The following is a 16576-nucleotide window of genomic DNA, read 5'->3' on the forward strand; positions in this document are numbered from 1 at the left end:
TATATATATATATATATATATATATATATATATATATATATATATATATATATATATATATATATATATATATATATATATATATATATATATATATATATATATATATAAAGGAAAATTATTACCTTTTCTAAAAATAAAAAAGAAAAGTTGAAAAGACACGAGGTTTGTCTCTATGTGCATATGTGTGTGTGGAAAGTGGCCTTATCTCCTCTATGCTGTCACCACCATACATTCAAAACACTCGTGATTGTTCTGTGTCGTGACCAGATAGTTAAAAAAACACGTTTTAATTTATGACTTTAGAATTGATAGAATGAAATAGATGATTAAAATGTGCGTAGAATTAATGTATTTCATATGGTCACTCTAAATTTACTAACATAGTGAACTTGTTGTTTAGATGAGACTCCACTTATAACATTCCAAGATGATTTCTTTTTTCTTCAACTAATTGTTATGAAGGGAAACTTTTTCCCTTATTTGTGGAATTATTAACTACTTTACTAATGTAAACAATTCAGTTTGCTCTTATTCGATTGCATTTGTACTGGCCAAACCCTTCCTCGCACCACTAAAAAAATGGTATTTACTGTCGGCCATTTTCCAATGCTACATCAAGTTCAACATCGACTTAGCGTTGGTGTTGGGGGCAGCTAAATGACTCGAAGGTAACACGTTAGCGTCGGTAAAAGAAAGTCTTGCCTAAGGTAGCCATGATCAAATTGAGACTAACTTGAAGCCAACGCTAAAAAGGAAAATAAAAAATCAACAAAAATTTAATAGTGTGGGTAAGGCTGAGACTAAAGTCAAACTTCAAAAGTCAACAAATCATATTTAACGGAGATTTAACCGACGCTAAAGTAAAATTATTCGTAATAATAGTAACATGTTTTTCATTATTTTATTTTATTATGACATTTACTTCTATTCAATGTGTTTACTTATTTCAATAATTTCCACGCCTAGCGAGTATTGCAATTTTAATAAGTGTGTTGTTTTTCATTAAAAAAATACTCCTCCCGTTTTTTATTATAAGTCGTTTTGGAAAAAATATTTGTATTTAAATATAAGTCGCTTTACAATTCCAATGAATAATTAATGCTATTTTTCCTATTATATCCTTAAATATTTATTATTCTCTCCTTTCAATTATATAAATTTACCTTCCATATGTCATTAATGAAGGGTAATTTTGTAAAAACCTTCGTAATTTCTCATTTTTATACAACAATTATTATTTTTCTTAAACTGTGTGAAAAGTCTAAAACGACTTATAATAAAAAACGGAGGGAGTAACACATATCAAAATAAGTAAAATTAATTTAACTATTTCCCCAATTATTTCAATGAATACACTTATTTGTTTTTTTCTCACACTTATTTGTTACTTAAGTTTCCCTTATTCAACAATTTCATGCTAAATTTATAAGGTCTTGCTAACGAGTGCTCATAGAGCACTCTTTAAGCATATTAAATAAAGAAAATATTCTTTATAAAAGTTATGATTTCAATTTTCAATGCATTGAGTGCACACATTTTTAAAAAAATTTACCACTTTAATCACTTAAAAAGTGCCTCAAGAACACTGGTTAGCATTTTCCAATTTATAATTGGAATTAAGTAAGTAATCCTTATAATTTTTTTTTATCACAAGTAATCTTTATTTTTTTTGTTGGATCATATAATTTAATGGTCAGAAATCATTTTTTTAAAAATGAATATTTGATGTTTCTGCATATCTACCAACTGAATTGTTTACGAAATATATCTATATAATTTTATGGTGACTATTTATGAAAATGGTTCATTAGAATTTTTTTTGTTACATTATAAAAAAAATTATGGTGTAACATTATTGTTTTTAATATCTTGTCAATAAATGAAGGTAACAATACATTTTTGAGTTTGTCAAGAAATTAAAAGGAAAAAAAGAAAGAAACAGAAATTAAAGGGTGAGAGGAACTAGGAGTAAACGTTTATTTGTAACATAATATATTTTAAAATAATGGTGTCCAATCCTTGGGCAAGCAGAAACAAATTGATTCAATGCACTTTTTGGAATAAGGAGGGAGACACCAATTAGATGGACAATCTATGTCTCTTGTACAATCCCAATCTGCCAAGTCAAATAACAATAAAGAAATATTATAAAATTTTAATAAAATATTGTATATGCTAAAAAAAATGAAGAAAAACAAGGTTCAAAATTACTTACCATTATAAAATTTTAATGAAATATTGTATATGCTAAAAAAAAATGAAGAAAAACAAGGTTCAAAATTACTTACCAACGCTCTTTACAATAAGAAATAGAGATAGAAAAATTATCAAAAGAAAATTAAATTTGAAAATTTGATCCATATTTTTCCTTTTTTACTTGTAATACTAATAATTAAATCTTCTTTCAACACTTTATATGTAAAATTTGTCATTTTTTAATTTCAATTGAATACCTTTTAGCTCTTAAGAGTTGTGAGAAATCATATATAAATTAGAGATTTTGTTAAATGTCTCTAAGATATATATAAAAGTGTTTTATTTATTCTTTATATGGGTTAGATATTCACTTAACCTATATAAATATCTCAAATAAGAATCTTGATGCTCATCAAAGATTCATTTATTTTTAATTTTTAATTTTTATATTATCTTTTCATGATAGACAAAGACAAAAATCTTAAAATAATAATAATATAGATAAATAATGGAAAGATATTTAAGAAAAACAAATCACATTTACACGTAAGGTAAGAGTTCCATAATAAATTTATTTGATGGAAAAACTATAGGATCAAATTGTAACACCCTAAACCTTAAAATATAATACTTGATATTTGTAGTTGATTATTGAAGTTAATTTAAGAATAACAATACAATTTTTAAAAATATTTTAATTAACGTAAAAATATCAGAAATTTATACAAAACTTAAAATCAAGTGTTTAGAAAAATTCACAATAATAAAAATTGACTTTGTACTTGAAAAAAATACAATATTGTGACCTCGCCTATGTAGGATAAACAAATTTCCTATCTGTATAAATATGAGAATACGTGAATGGACTGTTTTGACCATTGGCTTGCGTAGTTATAGTCATTAGGCTTGCTTTGGCCATCGAACTTTCGTTACGTAGTTATTGCCCTTAAATATCTTGTCTTTTTCATATATGAGACTTGATTGCGAATCAAACTTTCATGGTGCCTTATTGTTATGTTAGTTATGTAATCATGGTTGTTACTATTATGTTGTTATGTCAGCGACTCAACCTCTAACAAATAAAAATATTTTCTTATGATGTTGAATTTTTTGTTCAGAAAAGAATTTCCTTTTTCTAAAATGGAAATATTTTCTTTTTGTTCGGAAACTTCTTTCTCTAGCTTACCATACTCTTCAACTTCATATTCATGAACCTTCTGAAGGTTCTTGAATTTTTGTTGAAGCCTCTGATACCCATTCAGAGATTTAGATACATAATTCTAATTCAGCACGAGAAAGTTCAGAGAATACCTATTCTGAGTCAGACTCGGTTTCTGTTGTATATCAATCTGATGTTGTAGCCATGAATGCTACATTGGCATGCTCCTCAAGAGTTATGAGAGAGCTGGCCAGCTCCTCAAGAGTTATGTTGTTCAGATCCTTAGATATCTTCAGTGCAGTAACCATAGGTCTCCATTTCTTGGGTAGACTTCGGATGATCTTCTTAGCATGATCATCAGCAGTATAACATTTGTCCATAACCTTGAGTCATTCTACCAAGGTTTGAAACTTTGAGAACATATTCTCAACAGTTTCTTCTTCTTCCATCTTAAAAGAATCGTATTTCTGAATTAAGGTCAGAGCCTTAGTTTCCTTAACTTGAGCATTGACTTCATGTGTCATTCTTAAATAATCAAGAATGTCTTTTGTTGTATCTTTCTTAGTGATTTTCTCATACTCATTGTAAGATATAACATTGAGAATGATGGTTCTAACTTTGTGATGATTCTTGAACTCACGTTTCTGTTTATCATCCATTCTGTTTCTAGGAATGGGAATACCAATAGCAGAAACAGGTTCTTCATAACCATTCATGACAATCTCCCAGAGATCTATATCATAGTCTAGAAAGAAACTTTCTAGTCTATCTTTCCAACAGTCAATTCTCTCTCCATCAAAGACAGGAAGTTTAGCATTGTAACTATATCTTTCGTTTGTGTGTGCAGTGGCAGCCATAGAAGTTTTTTTCACACCTGACCTCTCTACACGGTTAAGTGTTTGATTAGAAAATCAATAATAAAGTCGGAGCTCTGATATCAATGGAAGGTTGAGAAAAACACAAGAAATGGGGGGTTTGAATTGGATTTTCTAAAAAACTTTTTCTTTTAGATAAACTATTCACCAAAACCAATGAGATAGACAAGATAAGAAAGATGATTGACACTTTTACTTTATACAAGTTCACCTTAGAAAAGGTTAATCTTGTTCACCCACCAAGGTGATTTCACCTTCAAAAAGTACTTAATCCACTAATATTATAGATTACAAATAACCTCTAAGAGTCTAGAAAGACACTTTAGACCTCTCAAGTATTCAGACTAACAACCTAGTCACTTGAGGAAAACAAATCTCAACAAATTTACAATAGAAAGTGTTTACAAATAATGCTTCTAGATAAGCAAATGAAACAAAGTTTAAGAACAAATGTTAGCACAAATAATAAGAATTGCTATTGTTCTCTAGAGATTCTCTTAAAAATAGATTTCTGACAATAGAATGTTTAGAATAGTATCTCTCAAAATTTCTTTCTCTTTCTTTTCTTTTCTTTCATGTTGAAGTTATGTAGCAGTGGTTTAGCAGCTTGAGTAACGATTGAACTTTTTAATAATATTTACTCAAAGGTGAGTGTCCCTCTATATATAGTCTCAAAAGTAGACTGTTGAGAAGGACAAGATGTCGCTTTCTTTGCCAACTGATGTAACGACTCAAATATGATCGTGGGGGACAAAGAACACATAAAAATTGGGTTCGTATATACGTCCTTGAAGTAGTGGTGAAGGTAGTGTACTATTGTACCATTATGCTTCTAGTGCAAGTTTCTGATCTTTTCTTTAAAAAAATATACTTCTAATCTAAAGTAATAATAACATAGAAGAGATCAAGTAACGTGATTATCCCAAGAGTATTTGAGTCTTCAGAGTCAAAACTTAGTGTTCAGAGTTTGAACGCATCAGCTTATCTGAATGACAAATATTACTTTCTAAGTTGGAAGCAAAAGCTTATATGAGCTTGAAATCTTAACTTCTGATCTGGAAAAGTAGCTTATCTTAGAAACACTTGAAAATCCTTTTATGGTGAACATTCAACATTCTTCAGAACTGCTGATGTTACTTTTAGAAAGGATGAATAGTTCTTCTGAGGTGTGCTAGCGTTGATTATGATGATCTTCTTAGATATCATTCCAAAATTAATCAAAATATTTTATCTGCACACTTAAAAAACTATTATAGTACAAAATTGTTACATATAAAATATATACGTTGTAATCATCAAAACTAGAGATTAAATGCATAACCAAATCTTGTTTTGACACTCTATTCCTGGGCAACAAGTATAATTCGGTCAAATAGAGTTTGTGAGTTGTATTAGTGTTTTATCCTTTTGCCTTGTAATTGGTCAAAAACTTGGGTAAGTTCTCGAGGGAAAGTGACAGGGGTCTTAGATTTATGGGGAGTGTTAAATTGAAATTCATGTGTTTTATTATGAAAAAAGACATTGAACTAAGAGAGTTCAAATTATACCAATTTGTACTTTTGACTATTAAGAGTGAATTTCCTTTCATTAGATTGATGTCCTCTAGATATAGGTGATGTTGCACTGAACTGGGTTACTAGTTCTTGTGTTATTTACTTTCTTAACTTTATCTTTCCTGTTACACATACTTATTATCATACAGATTATTCCAATATTGTGTCTGACATCTTGTCGTCAACAAAACAGAAATACATTCATGATTGATCTATTATTTTTTTAAGCAATTCCATTTTGCTGAATAGTGTATGGTGGCACTACTTCATGAACTATTCCTTCTTGATCATAAAATATACCATAATCATTTTAGACATATTCACCTCTACCATTTGTCCTAAATGTTTTTATTTTGTGATCACTTTGTCTCTCTACCATGGACTCAAATCTTTTGAACACTTCTAACACTTTATTTTTTCTTTTTAATCAGATATGTCCATAATTTTCTACTGAAATCATCAATAAAGGTGATAAAGTATCTTTTACCTCCAACTAGATCCACCTGCATAGGTCCACATACATTAGAGTACACCACCTCAAGTTGACACTTAAATTTGCTTTTCGCATATTTTCTAAAATTGTGTCTATGTTGTTTAGCTTGCACATATTCTTCATACACTTCTTATGACATATGAAACCTTGGTAATTACGAGACCATGCCATTTCTCTGCATAACATTAGAATCTATGAAATTGAGATATCAAAGCCTATAGTGCCAAATCCATTTCTCTCTACTAGTATTTGTTGTTAAGTACTTAAGCTCCATCACATTGTGCTCAATCTTGAAAGTTCTATTATTTTACATGGGAGCTTTAAGAATCAAACTACTATTTGAATTTAGAACTTTCAACATCTTTTCTTTCATATAATTCTTGTAATTCTTTTCAAGTAATGATCTATGATTAACATATTACATTTAATTCCAAGAATGCACGACACATCTAAAACTAATGAATGCTCACCATTCTTTCTTTTTATTGATACATCACCAATTCCCTTAACTTCTAGAATACTATTGTCTGCAAATTTCACCATGTTTTTAATAGCATGATTGATTTTCTCAAACCAATTTTTCTTTCAGTCATGTGAGTTGAGAACCTTGAGTCAAGATACCATTGATCACCATATTCTACTACTTCTTTGGTAGTCACCATCACGATTGTGTTTTCAACATCATTTTCTTGTCTTGCAAGTTTTGTTTCATCTTCTTGTGAATCCTTCTTGTTAGCATAGCATTTATCAACAAAATGCCCATACTATTGTCAATTGTAACACTGGATATTACTTTTGTCAAAAAATTTCTTGCCTCCACTTTCTCTATAGCTTCTACCACCTCTGTAGCCATTATTTAATCCACCACAGTTACTATTCATGCTTTAACTCTTTTGAATTGTTGACTCGTTGAGATTTTGAGATTCCCTTTCACCATTTTTGTGATAGTTCCCTCTGCCTCTATTTTCATACCACTTCCCCTTTCCTTTCTTATATTTGTTATTGAACTGTCTTTGTATTGCAATCACTTCTGCTTTTTCCTTATCAGTACTTCTATCATCCGTTCTTTGTTCACCTGCTTCAAAAAAAGTTTGCAATTCTTCTTTGCTCTTCTTTGAAAGATATTTAGATTCTTCTATTGCCATATAAGAGTGTTATCAAATCTTGGTCTTAGAGACCTCATAATTTTGCCAACCACATTTTGCTAATTGACTAATTCTTCACAGGTCTTGATTTGATTCATGAATATTGTGGTTCTTGTTACAAAGCCGTTGATAATTTCTTTCTCCTCCATTTGAATCAATTCCAGTTCTCTTTTATGAGTTTGTAGCCTCACCACTCTGGCTTTATCTACTCCTGCATTTGATTTCTCCTGAATTTTTCAGGCTTGTTATGAAGATTCATAATCTCCAACCGTCTCAAAATTATCTGCATTAACACATTGATGAATCGAATACAAAGCCTTGAAATCTATTGCCTTGGCTTCCTTTTGCACAACCTTCTGTCTATCAGTGGCATCATTACCAATTAGATCAACATCGTCCCTGATCACTTCAAGAACATCATAGTAACCAAACCCCCATTTGAAATTGAAATCATCGGTGCACAAGATTGGAATTTCAAACCAAACTCTTTGTGCCAAATGTTAGAATAAGAGTCAGTTTTTCACACACTAATCGAATACTCTTCGAGAACGAGAGAAGCAGAGTAGAGAATGAAGGATTGGTGTAAGAATTAATTTTCCTCTAATTGCATTATAAATGATATGTGATTATATATAGTACTTTATTACAAACTTACACACATCAAGTAACTAATTGGACAAAAACAAAATTATAATAAACTAATTCTAAGACTCTTAACTAACATAGCAAATAACTAATTGCTTTTTATGCAAGCTACACTTCCACAATCATACTTGAATTAAACTCACAACAGATAGCAAGGAAAAAATATTACTATGCAAGTGGAAATTAAGAAAAATAATTAATTGTATGGTGACTCATAAGTAGCTGTTGATCTGTTTTTGTCTATTGAGTTGTTTATAGAAGTTTGTTAATGAATTCTTCAGCTGCCATGTCCACTTGATAGCTGTCTACTTCATCTTGGACCAGATAAGGCGAATCAGTAACTCTTAGTTCTCTCCCATTAGGGTTCTTTCCAAAACCAGGCAATGTATCCAAAGAAGAATTTTTCACAACCTCCACCTTTTCATTGTTATTATTATTATTCATGATGAAAAGATCTTTGTATCGCCGGCGCGGCTAGAGTGGTGGAGAGGGTTGACAGGAGTGTTGCTGCAGCTGAATTCGTATTCGAATGGAGAGATGAATGAGTCGTTGTCGGAGCGACATGTGAAGGAGGAATAATATAATTGGCGATTCATCATGAGAGTATTGATGAAGTCTTTCCCAGCAAGTTTTCCACGTTTGAGAATCAAATTGAGATGCATCATTGTTTTTGTCTTGGCTATCATAAACAATAATACACGTACCATTTTCCATAGCTTTTTTGCTACCTCCCTTTGCCTTGCTTCAATTTACATATAGAATGTTTTTTTGGTATTGATGGAGTTTGAGGGAAGTTGGAAGCTATTTATATTTTAATTTAATTTGTTAAATAATATTTAAAATACTTTTTTAGAAGAATATATATTTGTATATTAAGGGACGAGGAATAAGTGGTTGAAATTGTGTTAAGCATTATTACATGGAAGTTGAGTTGCATTGTTGTAGAAGGTCTCTATGAATTGATGGTACCTCATATTTAATTTCTAAATCAATAGGTTGTTAGTATAATTAATAATTGGGAAGATGATTTGGGTGGTGCTATGCTCTTGAGGTCAAGGATTAACATTTGCCGTATAGAACAAGCAACTAAATGATTCATATAAATATAATCACAACCACCTAATATTAACTTACCCGCCATTTTCATAATCCACATTTTTACTGATAAATACAAAGATTTTGAGGTAAACGTGACCACTAACACAAAAAAATTGTAAACGTGACAATACATTTAAAATTTAAAAATTCATAAATTTGAGCTGAAAATATATAAATAAAGCTTTGTTCTAGACTGCTTATAAGGTATTATGAAAAGGTTTAACTAATAAGAGGAATAGGTTTTTTTTTTATAAGCAAATAAGAGGATTAGGTATTCCCTCTTTCTTACCTACAACAAGCAAATTTTCATCAAAAAATATCATTCACCATTTAAATCGATTACCATTTAAATCGATTAGATGATTGTTTGTATAATACGTCACACTCAACGTAGATGGATCTAACCACTCCCATTATGTAAGGGAGAAAACACATCATTCTTAAATATTCGAATTCATTCTCACTCTCACATTTTTATTCATTTTTTCATTAACTTGAGTGTTAGAGTGCTAATTTTATAAATGAATCATTTTTCACAGTACCGAAAGCAAGCCCACCAAAACAAAATAGTACTTTATTTTTTATTCCATCAAAATAATTAAATTATTTTTCATTAAAATTAATTAAATTATTTTATATTCATTAAAATTTTATTTTTTATTTTTTGAGTAAAAATCATAAATCAATTTTTAAAAAACATCAAAATAATAAATCAATTTTTAAAAAACATCAAAATAATGAATATTATTAAATGTTATTTTGTGATAACCGTTAATTGATTTTGAATTGTCTTTTAAAAATTGAACAAAATCGCACGTGTATATTGTAATATTTATTTATTTTATTATTAGTATAATATATTATATTAATCTATTATTCATTGGGTTTAATTTATTTTAATAATATTTATTAATTTAATTTATTTTTATTTTTTATTTTGTTATTTGATTCAAACATATTTGATAGTTGGTATTTTGTAATATTAATTTTAATATATTATATTAAAAATACTATTTTACCACACTTTATGATATTAATATTAACAAAAATATTTTTTAATTTAAAAATTGAAAAACAAATTTAAATTAAGTCAAATCAAATTAAATTAACTCGTTTAATTGCTCTTTTTGAATAATTTTTATTATATTAAATATGAATAGAAATTCAAATTAATCATTCAAAACTAAACTGCAAATGCAAATATACTATTATTTATATTAGATATTAGATAAGGAGCATTCCGATACTTTAAATTTAATTAATTATCGGTACCCTCGTTAAATTAAATCAAATTATTTATTGTATATTATTTTTAAAATTATAATATAATTAAATTTTTTAATTAATTTAGACTAAAATACTTGTACCCAATTTCTTATCAAGAATTTGTCTAAAATCTAAATATTAACCTAAAAACTGATAACAACTAATGTAGCGCAAATACCTCCTATTTAGAATTGTGTTGTGCATTACATGGAAGTAGAGTTGCATTGTATTTGAATGACGAGTCCTCATATTTAATTACTAAACCAATCAATTGTTAGTATAACTAATCATTAGAGAAATGATTTGGATGGTGCCTCGCTCTTGCGGTCATGTATATTTCATCATAAATGGCACAGTTTTAAACAGATTTGATGCCTCAAATAACAAGAGAACCGTAATCATCTTGCAATCTCTTTCACTACAATCCTAAGAGAGACATGACGATTCCAACCAAAATAATTAATTGTATCCAACCAAAAAACTATAACTTCTTGCTTGTCGCATGTTTGTTTGTTGTGCACCACTGGATTTTGATTATCCTTAGAAAAAACACACATTCAAGCCCATCCTATCCCAAGTCCCAAGTTGTATATTAATGCATCGTGTATCATTATCATTATCATACAGTTGCAAGCACTCCATTCCAAATAGAATATTTAGGTATTTACTTTCACAACATAGTTGTAATCATGAATCATAAAAATAGCAATGACTACTTTTATCAACGTGGCATTCTCATATAGTATTTTATACGTATTAGGAAGATCCTAAAGTCCCACATTGGTTGGAGATAAAGCATTGAAAGAGTATATATAGAGGGACACTCCTTACCTTACCAACCGATTTAAATCGATTTTTTAAGAATGAGTTAGCTCAAACTCTAATAATACGAATTAGTCAAACATAAATCATATTCACCTATCTAGGTCGTTATGTCACTTGTTACATCTTTAGTAATAAGAGTTAATAATTTATATTCATATTATTGGTTGTAATGGTACATTTTTTAGCTTTCAATTCATTTTCATTTATTTTATATTATTATATTTCTTTTGTAAACAAAACTATCATCTTTCATCATCTCTAAAAATGAAGAAATTAGAAAGAAAAAAATCAATTATAATCAACCACCTCTTTCTACCATTAAAATTGAAGATTTTCCTCGTTCTCTTTTGATTATATGAATCTCTCTTAGTATTGAGCTATAGACACTTCTCCTTGCTTTTCATTCTCAATCTTGCTCTATTTCTACTTTGAATGTCTTAAACTACTTCTCTTCCTCGTTGTCAATAACATGTTCAATTAATCAACTTAATATAATCAACACTAGTAGTAAAATTAATTGATTATCATTATTCTGATTCTGATTTTGATTTTGATTGAGAGAGAGAGAGAGTCTCCCTCGGAGGCTATATATGTCTTGACCATTGGAGAAGGAACCAGCGATGAGGATTAGGGAGCTAGCAAGGGGAAGCGAAAATACATTTCCGCTATCACTAGAGGGGCACCCCGTGGTGAATATCTCGTCCAAGGGAACAATGAAGAGAAATATTGATGAGATGCTAGGCGTCCATAAGAAGGATGGGTGCACGCCAACCGAAAACCCCTAACAGATCAATGCTAGGGTTCTGGGACTGCAAGAAGATCGAAAGAACTGCTACGATTGGGCTTTTCTTTATTTCTCGAATTTTGATCGACGGTGGTAGCTCATGCGACAAAATGTACTCCAAATTGTTTGAGAAGATGGGCCCCGATAGGAGAAATTTGTAGTCGTGTGAAGGGTCATATTTTGAGGCGCTTAACAGTACAACGACCGGACCGTCAGCTCGAATAATGTAGGTTTTGTCTAACGCAAGGTGCATGTTCTATATTAGTAAGGTGGGATGGGATAATTGTAATATCCAATTGCTAAAACATTGGGTCAAACTTAACTAAACAAATTATAATAAGATTATATACATTTAGAAGCAGGGGTTCGGAATTATCCATACGATGGATTAGAATAATTAGTTATTCACCCATCTGATAATATCCGAGAATTGTATTGGATACAATTGAAAGAAGTTCCTACCTAAATAACTGAGTTTTGTGTAATCATCCTAACGCTGACTTAAAGCGAAGTGAAATATGGAGTACATTGAGTAGATGAAATTTATATAAGAGGGATGGGACGTTCGTACCGTCAGCTCGAAATTCCTTTTGATCCCTTGCAAAAGTGTTTACAATTACATCCTTGAAAAAACTCTTCGTAGCCACCATGGAGGATGTGGCCTCACTGGTCTACCTGAAGCTCAAATTCCATAACCTTCATGGAGAATCGACCACAACCAATGATGATCTGGAAGGGGTAAAAGGATAAATCAAACACTCCAGCAAGACCAATGAGAGAGAAATTCCATGGAAATCAATGTAGCATGCTTAATCGGTCAGCTCTGAAGCTTGAACATCAGACCTCCCAAAAGTGGCTGATCCAAAAAGAAGAAGGAGAACGAGAATAAGCGGCGATTATCCCACCTGGTTATGTTTTCAAATTTGCATTTGATGTACTCTTTGGAATAATTAATTTGGCTACAACTTCGAATTTGCATTTAATGTTGCTTTTAGGATAATCAATTTTCTCACAAATGTATAACGAACTCCCAATTATAATGAAGAAATTGCAAATTTTGAATACATATTTCCTTTGTGGTTGTGTAAGGGATCGAGTCACAACACAAAAACTAAAGGGTGTTATCGTAAACTCCACGAGCGTGCGACCACAACATTCAAAATCCCATAGCAAAACACAATAAAAGAAAGTGGAAAAACCACTAAAAATAAAAATAAAGATCAACCCCCTCTAGTATCTAGCCACTATAGAGGCCACAATGGATTGGCCAATCACCGATCTCTGACCACATTTTCACCTGGGCGAGGGTACCGACCTTTGGGCGAGTATGGCCGCATAGACGTCCAAAAAACTTTGAGGGAATATCTCAAAAGTTCGCTCATAATCCGAAGTAAGGTACTTAGGATTAAATGAATATGCCATAAACAGGTAAAAATAACACCATATATATTTCATTTCAATTATACTTTACAACAAAAAAGGGGAAGGATTGCTAGCCCATAAGGGATAAGACCTTCCCACCTATGAGCATCTGGTCCGATCGAATTTGATCCCTTTAATGCACCGAGGATGGTGAAAATACTCTACTTTCTATAAACCATTCTCAAAGGACTCCAAACTAGCGGCGACATTAGACGTAGAGCACTTAGTTAAATGTTGAACCAGAGAGGCATTCTCAAGATGCATTGCTTCTGGATCTCTCTAAACCGTGGAAAGGGACGCCTAAATAAATGATAAAGTAGCCTAGTTAGAAGCTATATATTTATCCTTCATTGATGCACCCCTCACCAAAAGAGTTATCTAGCCGATGAGAGATCCAAGAAAATCGAGAGTGCGTAAATCATCACCTACCCCGGAAAGAGAAGCGGAAGCTTTCTGTATTTCTTTCAGGTACGTATCCCACTAGAGCATCAAGCTACCTAGCAGTTGTTTCTATTTGTTTTTTATTCAAACAAGAAAGCGTCCCAACGGTCGGCCCCATTAATGGTCAGAGCAACAGATGCAAGCCGAGTATAATGCACCAAAGTCGATAATTCCTCCTCAAGATCACGCCTGGTCAGGTTGTCTAAGTAGGAAAAATCTTCTTCTAAGGGAGATGCCTGGTGTTCTTTAGGAGAGCGGGGGCGTGGCTTTGTCAAATGCGCAGGAGTCGGAGGACCCGAAGCATGCAACATCCTCTAAGGATCAATCAAAACAACAACATTATGAAAGTACAACATTATGAGAGTCATTATGAAAGTGACTCCTCGAGAATCATATGATGACTTACTAAAGAAATTAAGCCATATCAACACTTCAGATCATGTATGCAAAACACTCAAGTGTTTCAGTTTCCAAATGTCATTATGAGAGTACCTTTGAAAAGACATTTAAACCACGGGGCGCATTAAAAGCGCAAATTACCAAGAAGGGGAAACGTCTTCTCTTAGTTTTCCAAGCAAGCTAAAAAAGTCATCGGCGAAAGAGACAAATACGACAAACCCTTGCACTTTCATACGGGGACAAGGGCTTGGGGATAATTGTTTCAGGCCGACTGAATTTACCATCGGCCGACCACTTAAAAGGAGTTATCATTCTTCTGAATTGCTCGCAATGTAGGAGGACTACCATGAGGATGAGTACATGCGATACAAATCCAAGATGCATTTCACGACTCCCTACATCACACGCCTAGCAAATAGCATTTCTTATAACCACCCCCTCTATATAAAGGATACACGCGAAGAATTTAGGTACACAATTTTAATTTCAAATTGCATTCACTCTTCTCCTTCATTTACTGACTGGAGTGTTGAAATGTTAACCTTACACGTCAGCTCCTCTTCCTCCATATCAGAAGCTCAAATCTACCATTACTCACTGCAACCACCATTCTCCATTTGTTTCTACTTCCGCAACAACCACCATTCTCCGATCGTTTCTACTTCTGCAACGGAACACACAGACAGTATCCTTTGCAAGAGTATTACAATTGACAAAAAAAAATCCTCACAAAATTTCACCCTAGTGCATATCCAGAGCTATATTCAAATATAGAACATGTGGTTCCTCGATAAATGAGATAACATAACATGATAGTAACGGATATATGCTTAAAGAACAATGTTCATTTTTAATCTCACTACACATGAAATTATTATAAACTTAAAAAGTAACTTCCACTTCAAAGTTATTTAAATCACATACCCACCTGATATCACTAAGGACAAGTGATCAATCAGTGTGAAGCTTAACTGATAGCAAAGAAAATTATTACTATGCAAGTGGAAATTAAGAAAATTATTTAATTGTATCATGACTCATAAGTAGCTATTGATCTGTTTTGTCTATTGAGTTGTTTATAGAAATTGTTAATGAATTCTTCAGCTGCCATGTCCACTTGATTGCTGTCCCCTTTATCTTGGACCAGAAAAGGCGAATCAGTAACTCTTAGTTGTCTCCCAACAGGGTTCTTTCCAAAACCAGGAAATGTATCCAAAGAAGAATTTTTCACAGCCTCCACCTTCTCATTATTCAACATCATGTCATTATTATTATTCATGATGAAAACATCTCCATATCGCTGACGCGGCCTCGAGAAGCGGCGGCTAGAGTGGTGGAGAGGAGTGTTGCTGCAGCTGAATTCGAATTCCAATGGAGATATGAAGGAGTTACCGTTGCCGCAGGAGCGACAAGTGAAGGAGGAATAATATAATTGGCGGTTCATGATGAGAGTGTTGATGAAGTCTTTCCCAGCAAGTTTTCCACGTTTGAGAATCAAGTTAAGATGTATCTTGGCTATGCCTTTTGTTATCATGAAGAATAATACACGTACCATTTTCCATAGCTTTTTTGCTACAACCCCTTTCCTTGCTTCAATTTCCATATTCTAAGACTACGATGATGATGAGAATGGTTATAGAATGTGTTTTGGTATTCGATGGGGTTTGAGGGGAGTTGGAAGCTATTTATATATTAAATTACTAAATAATCTTCAAAACACTCATTAGAAGAACATTTGTATTATAAAATACATGGTGGAAATTGTGTTGTTAATTACATTGAAGTTGAGTTGCATTGTAGTAGAAGGTCTCCACGAATTGATGGTTCCTTATATTGAATCAATTGTTAGTATAATTAATTAATTTTGGTGGTGATGCGGTCAAGGATTAGCATTTGCCGTATAGACTAAGGTATAGCATTTGCGGTCAAGGAATAGCCCATATAATCTCAGCCGCGTAACCTTAAGTTACCCATCAATTTCCTTAGCATATGATGATAATAGTATCCAAAGAATTTTGAGGTAAATGTAGGAAAATGCCAAAAGTGTTACGTCACTGCATTAAAATTTTAAAAAACGATAGTTTTGCAGGTATTTTAAAATGACAATTAGAAATTGATTCTAAGTCGATGCTTGGATAGTGTATAAGATCAGTTTTGTATTTCTAAGCACTCTTCAAATTGTTTGAGTCTATATGTAAAAATATTTAGGATAATTAAGTTTATTTCGAGTTTGCGGAAGACATATGAAAATTCGGATGTAGGAAAAAATAAA

General features: G+C 31.7%; 1 protein-coding gene, 1 long non-coding RNA gene and 1 pseudogene across 2 annotated transcripts; all 3 read right to left on the reverse strand.

The window, feature by feature from the left end:
• Positions 1-1956: 1956 nt before the first annotated feature.
• Positions 1957-2535, reverse strand: LOC131608178 (uncharacterized). The gene is made up of 2 exons (XR_009285521.1): positions 2292-2535; positions 1957-2119 (listed from the first exon to the last, which is right to left on the reverse strand). It is a non-coding gene; the product is annotated as an uncharacterized LOC131608178 (long non-coding RNA).
• Positions 2536-7862: 5327 nt separating this feature from the next.
• Positions 7863-8824, reverse strand: LOC131608179 (uncharacterized; annotated as a pseudogene).
• A 5586-nt stretch (positions 8825-14410) lies between these two features.
• LOC131608180 (uncharacterized) lies at positions 14411-16176 on the reverse strand. The gene has a single exon (XM_058880106.1). It carries the CDS (start codon positions 15905-15907, stop codon positions 15335-15337), a length of 573 nt encoding a protein of 190 aa, XP_058736089.1. The 5' UTR covers positions 15908-16176; the 3' UTR covers positions 14411-15334.
• Between the last annotated feature and the right edge of the window lie 400 nt (positions 16177-16576).

This window comes from Vicia villosa, linkage group LG5 (genome assembly GCF_029867415.1).
Source record: "Vicia villosa cultivar HV-30 ecotype Madison, WI linkage group LG5, Vvil1.0, whole genome shotgun sequence".
NCBI classification, from domain to species: Eukaryota; Viridiplantae; Streptophyta; class Magnoliopsida; order Fabales; family Fabaceae; genus Vicia; species Vicia villosa.

Coding starts and splice junctions, on each gene's coding strand:
- LOC131608180 (XM_058880106.1), bottom strand. CDS start 15,907: ATGGAAATTGAAGCAAGGAAAGGGGTTGTAGCAAAAAAGCTATGGAAA.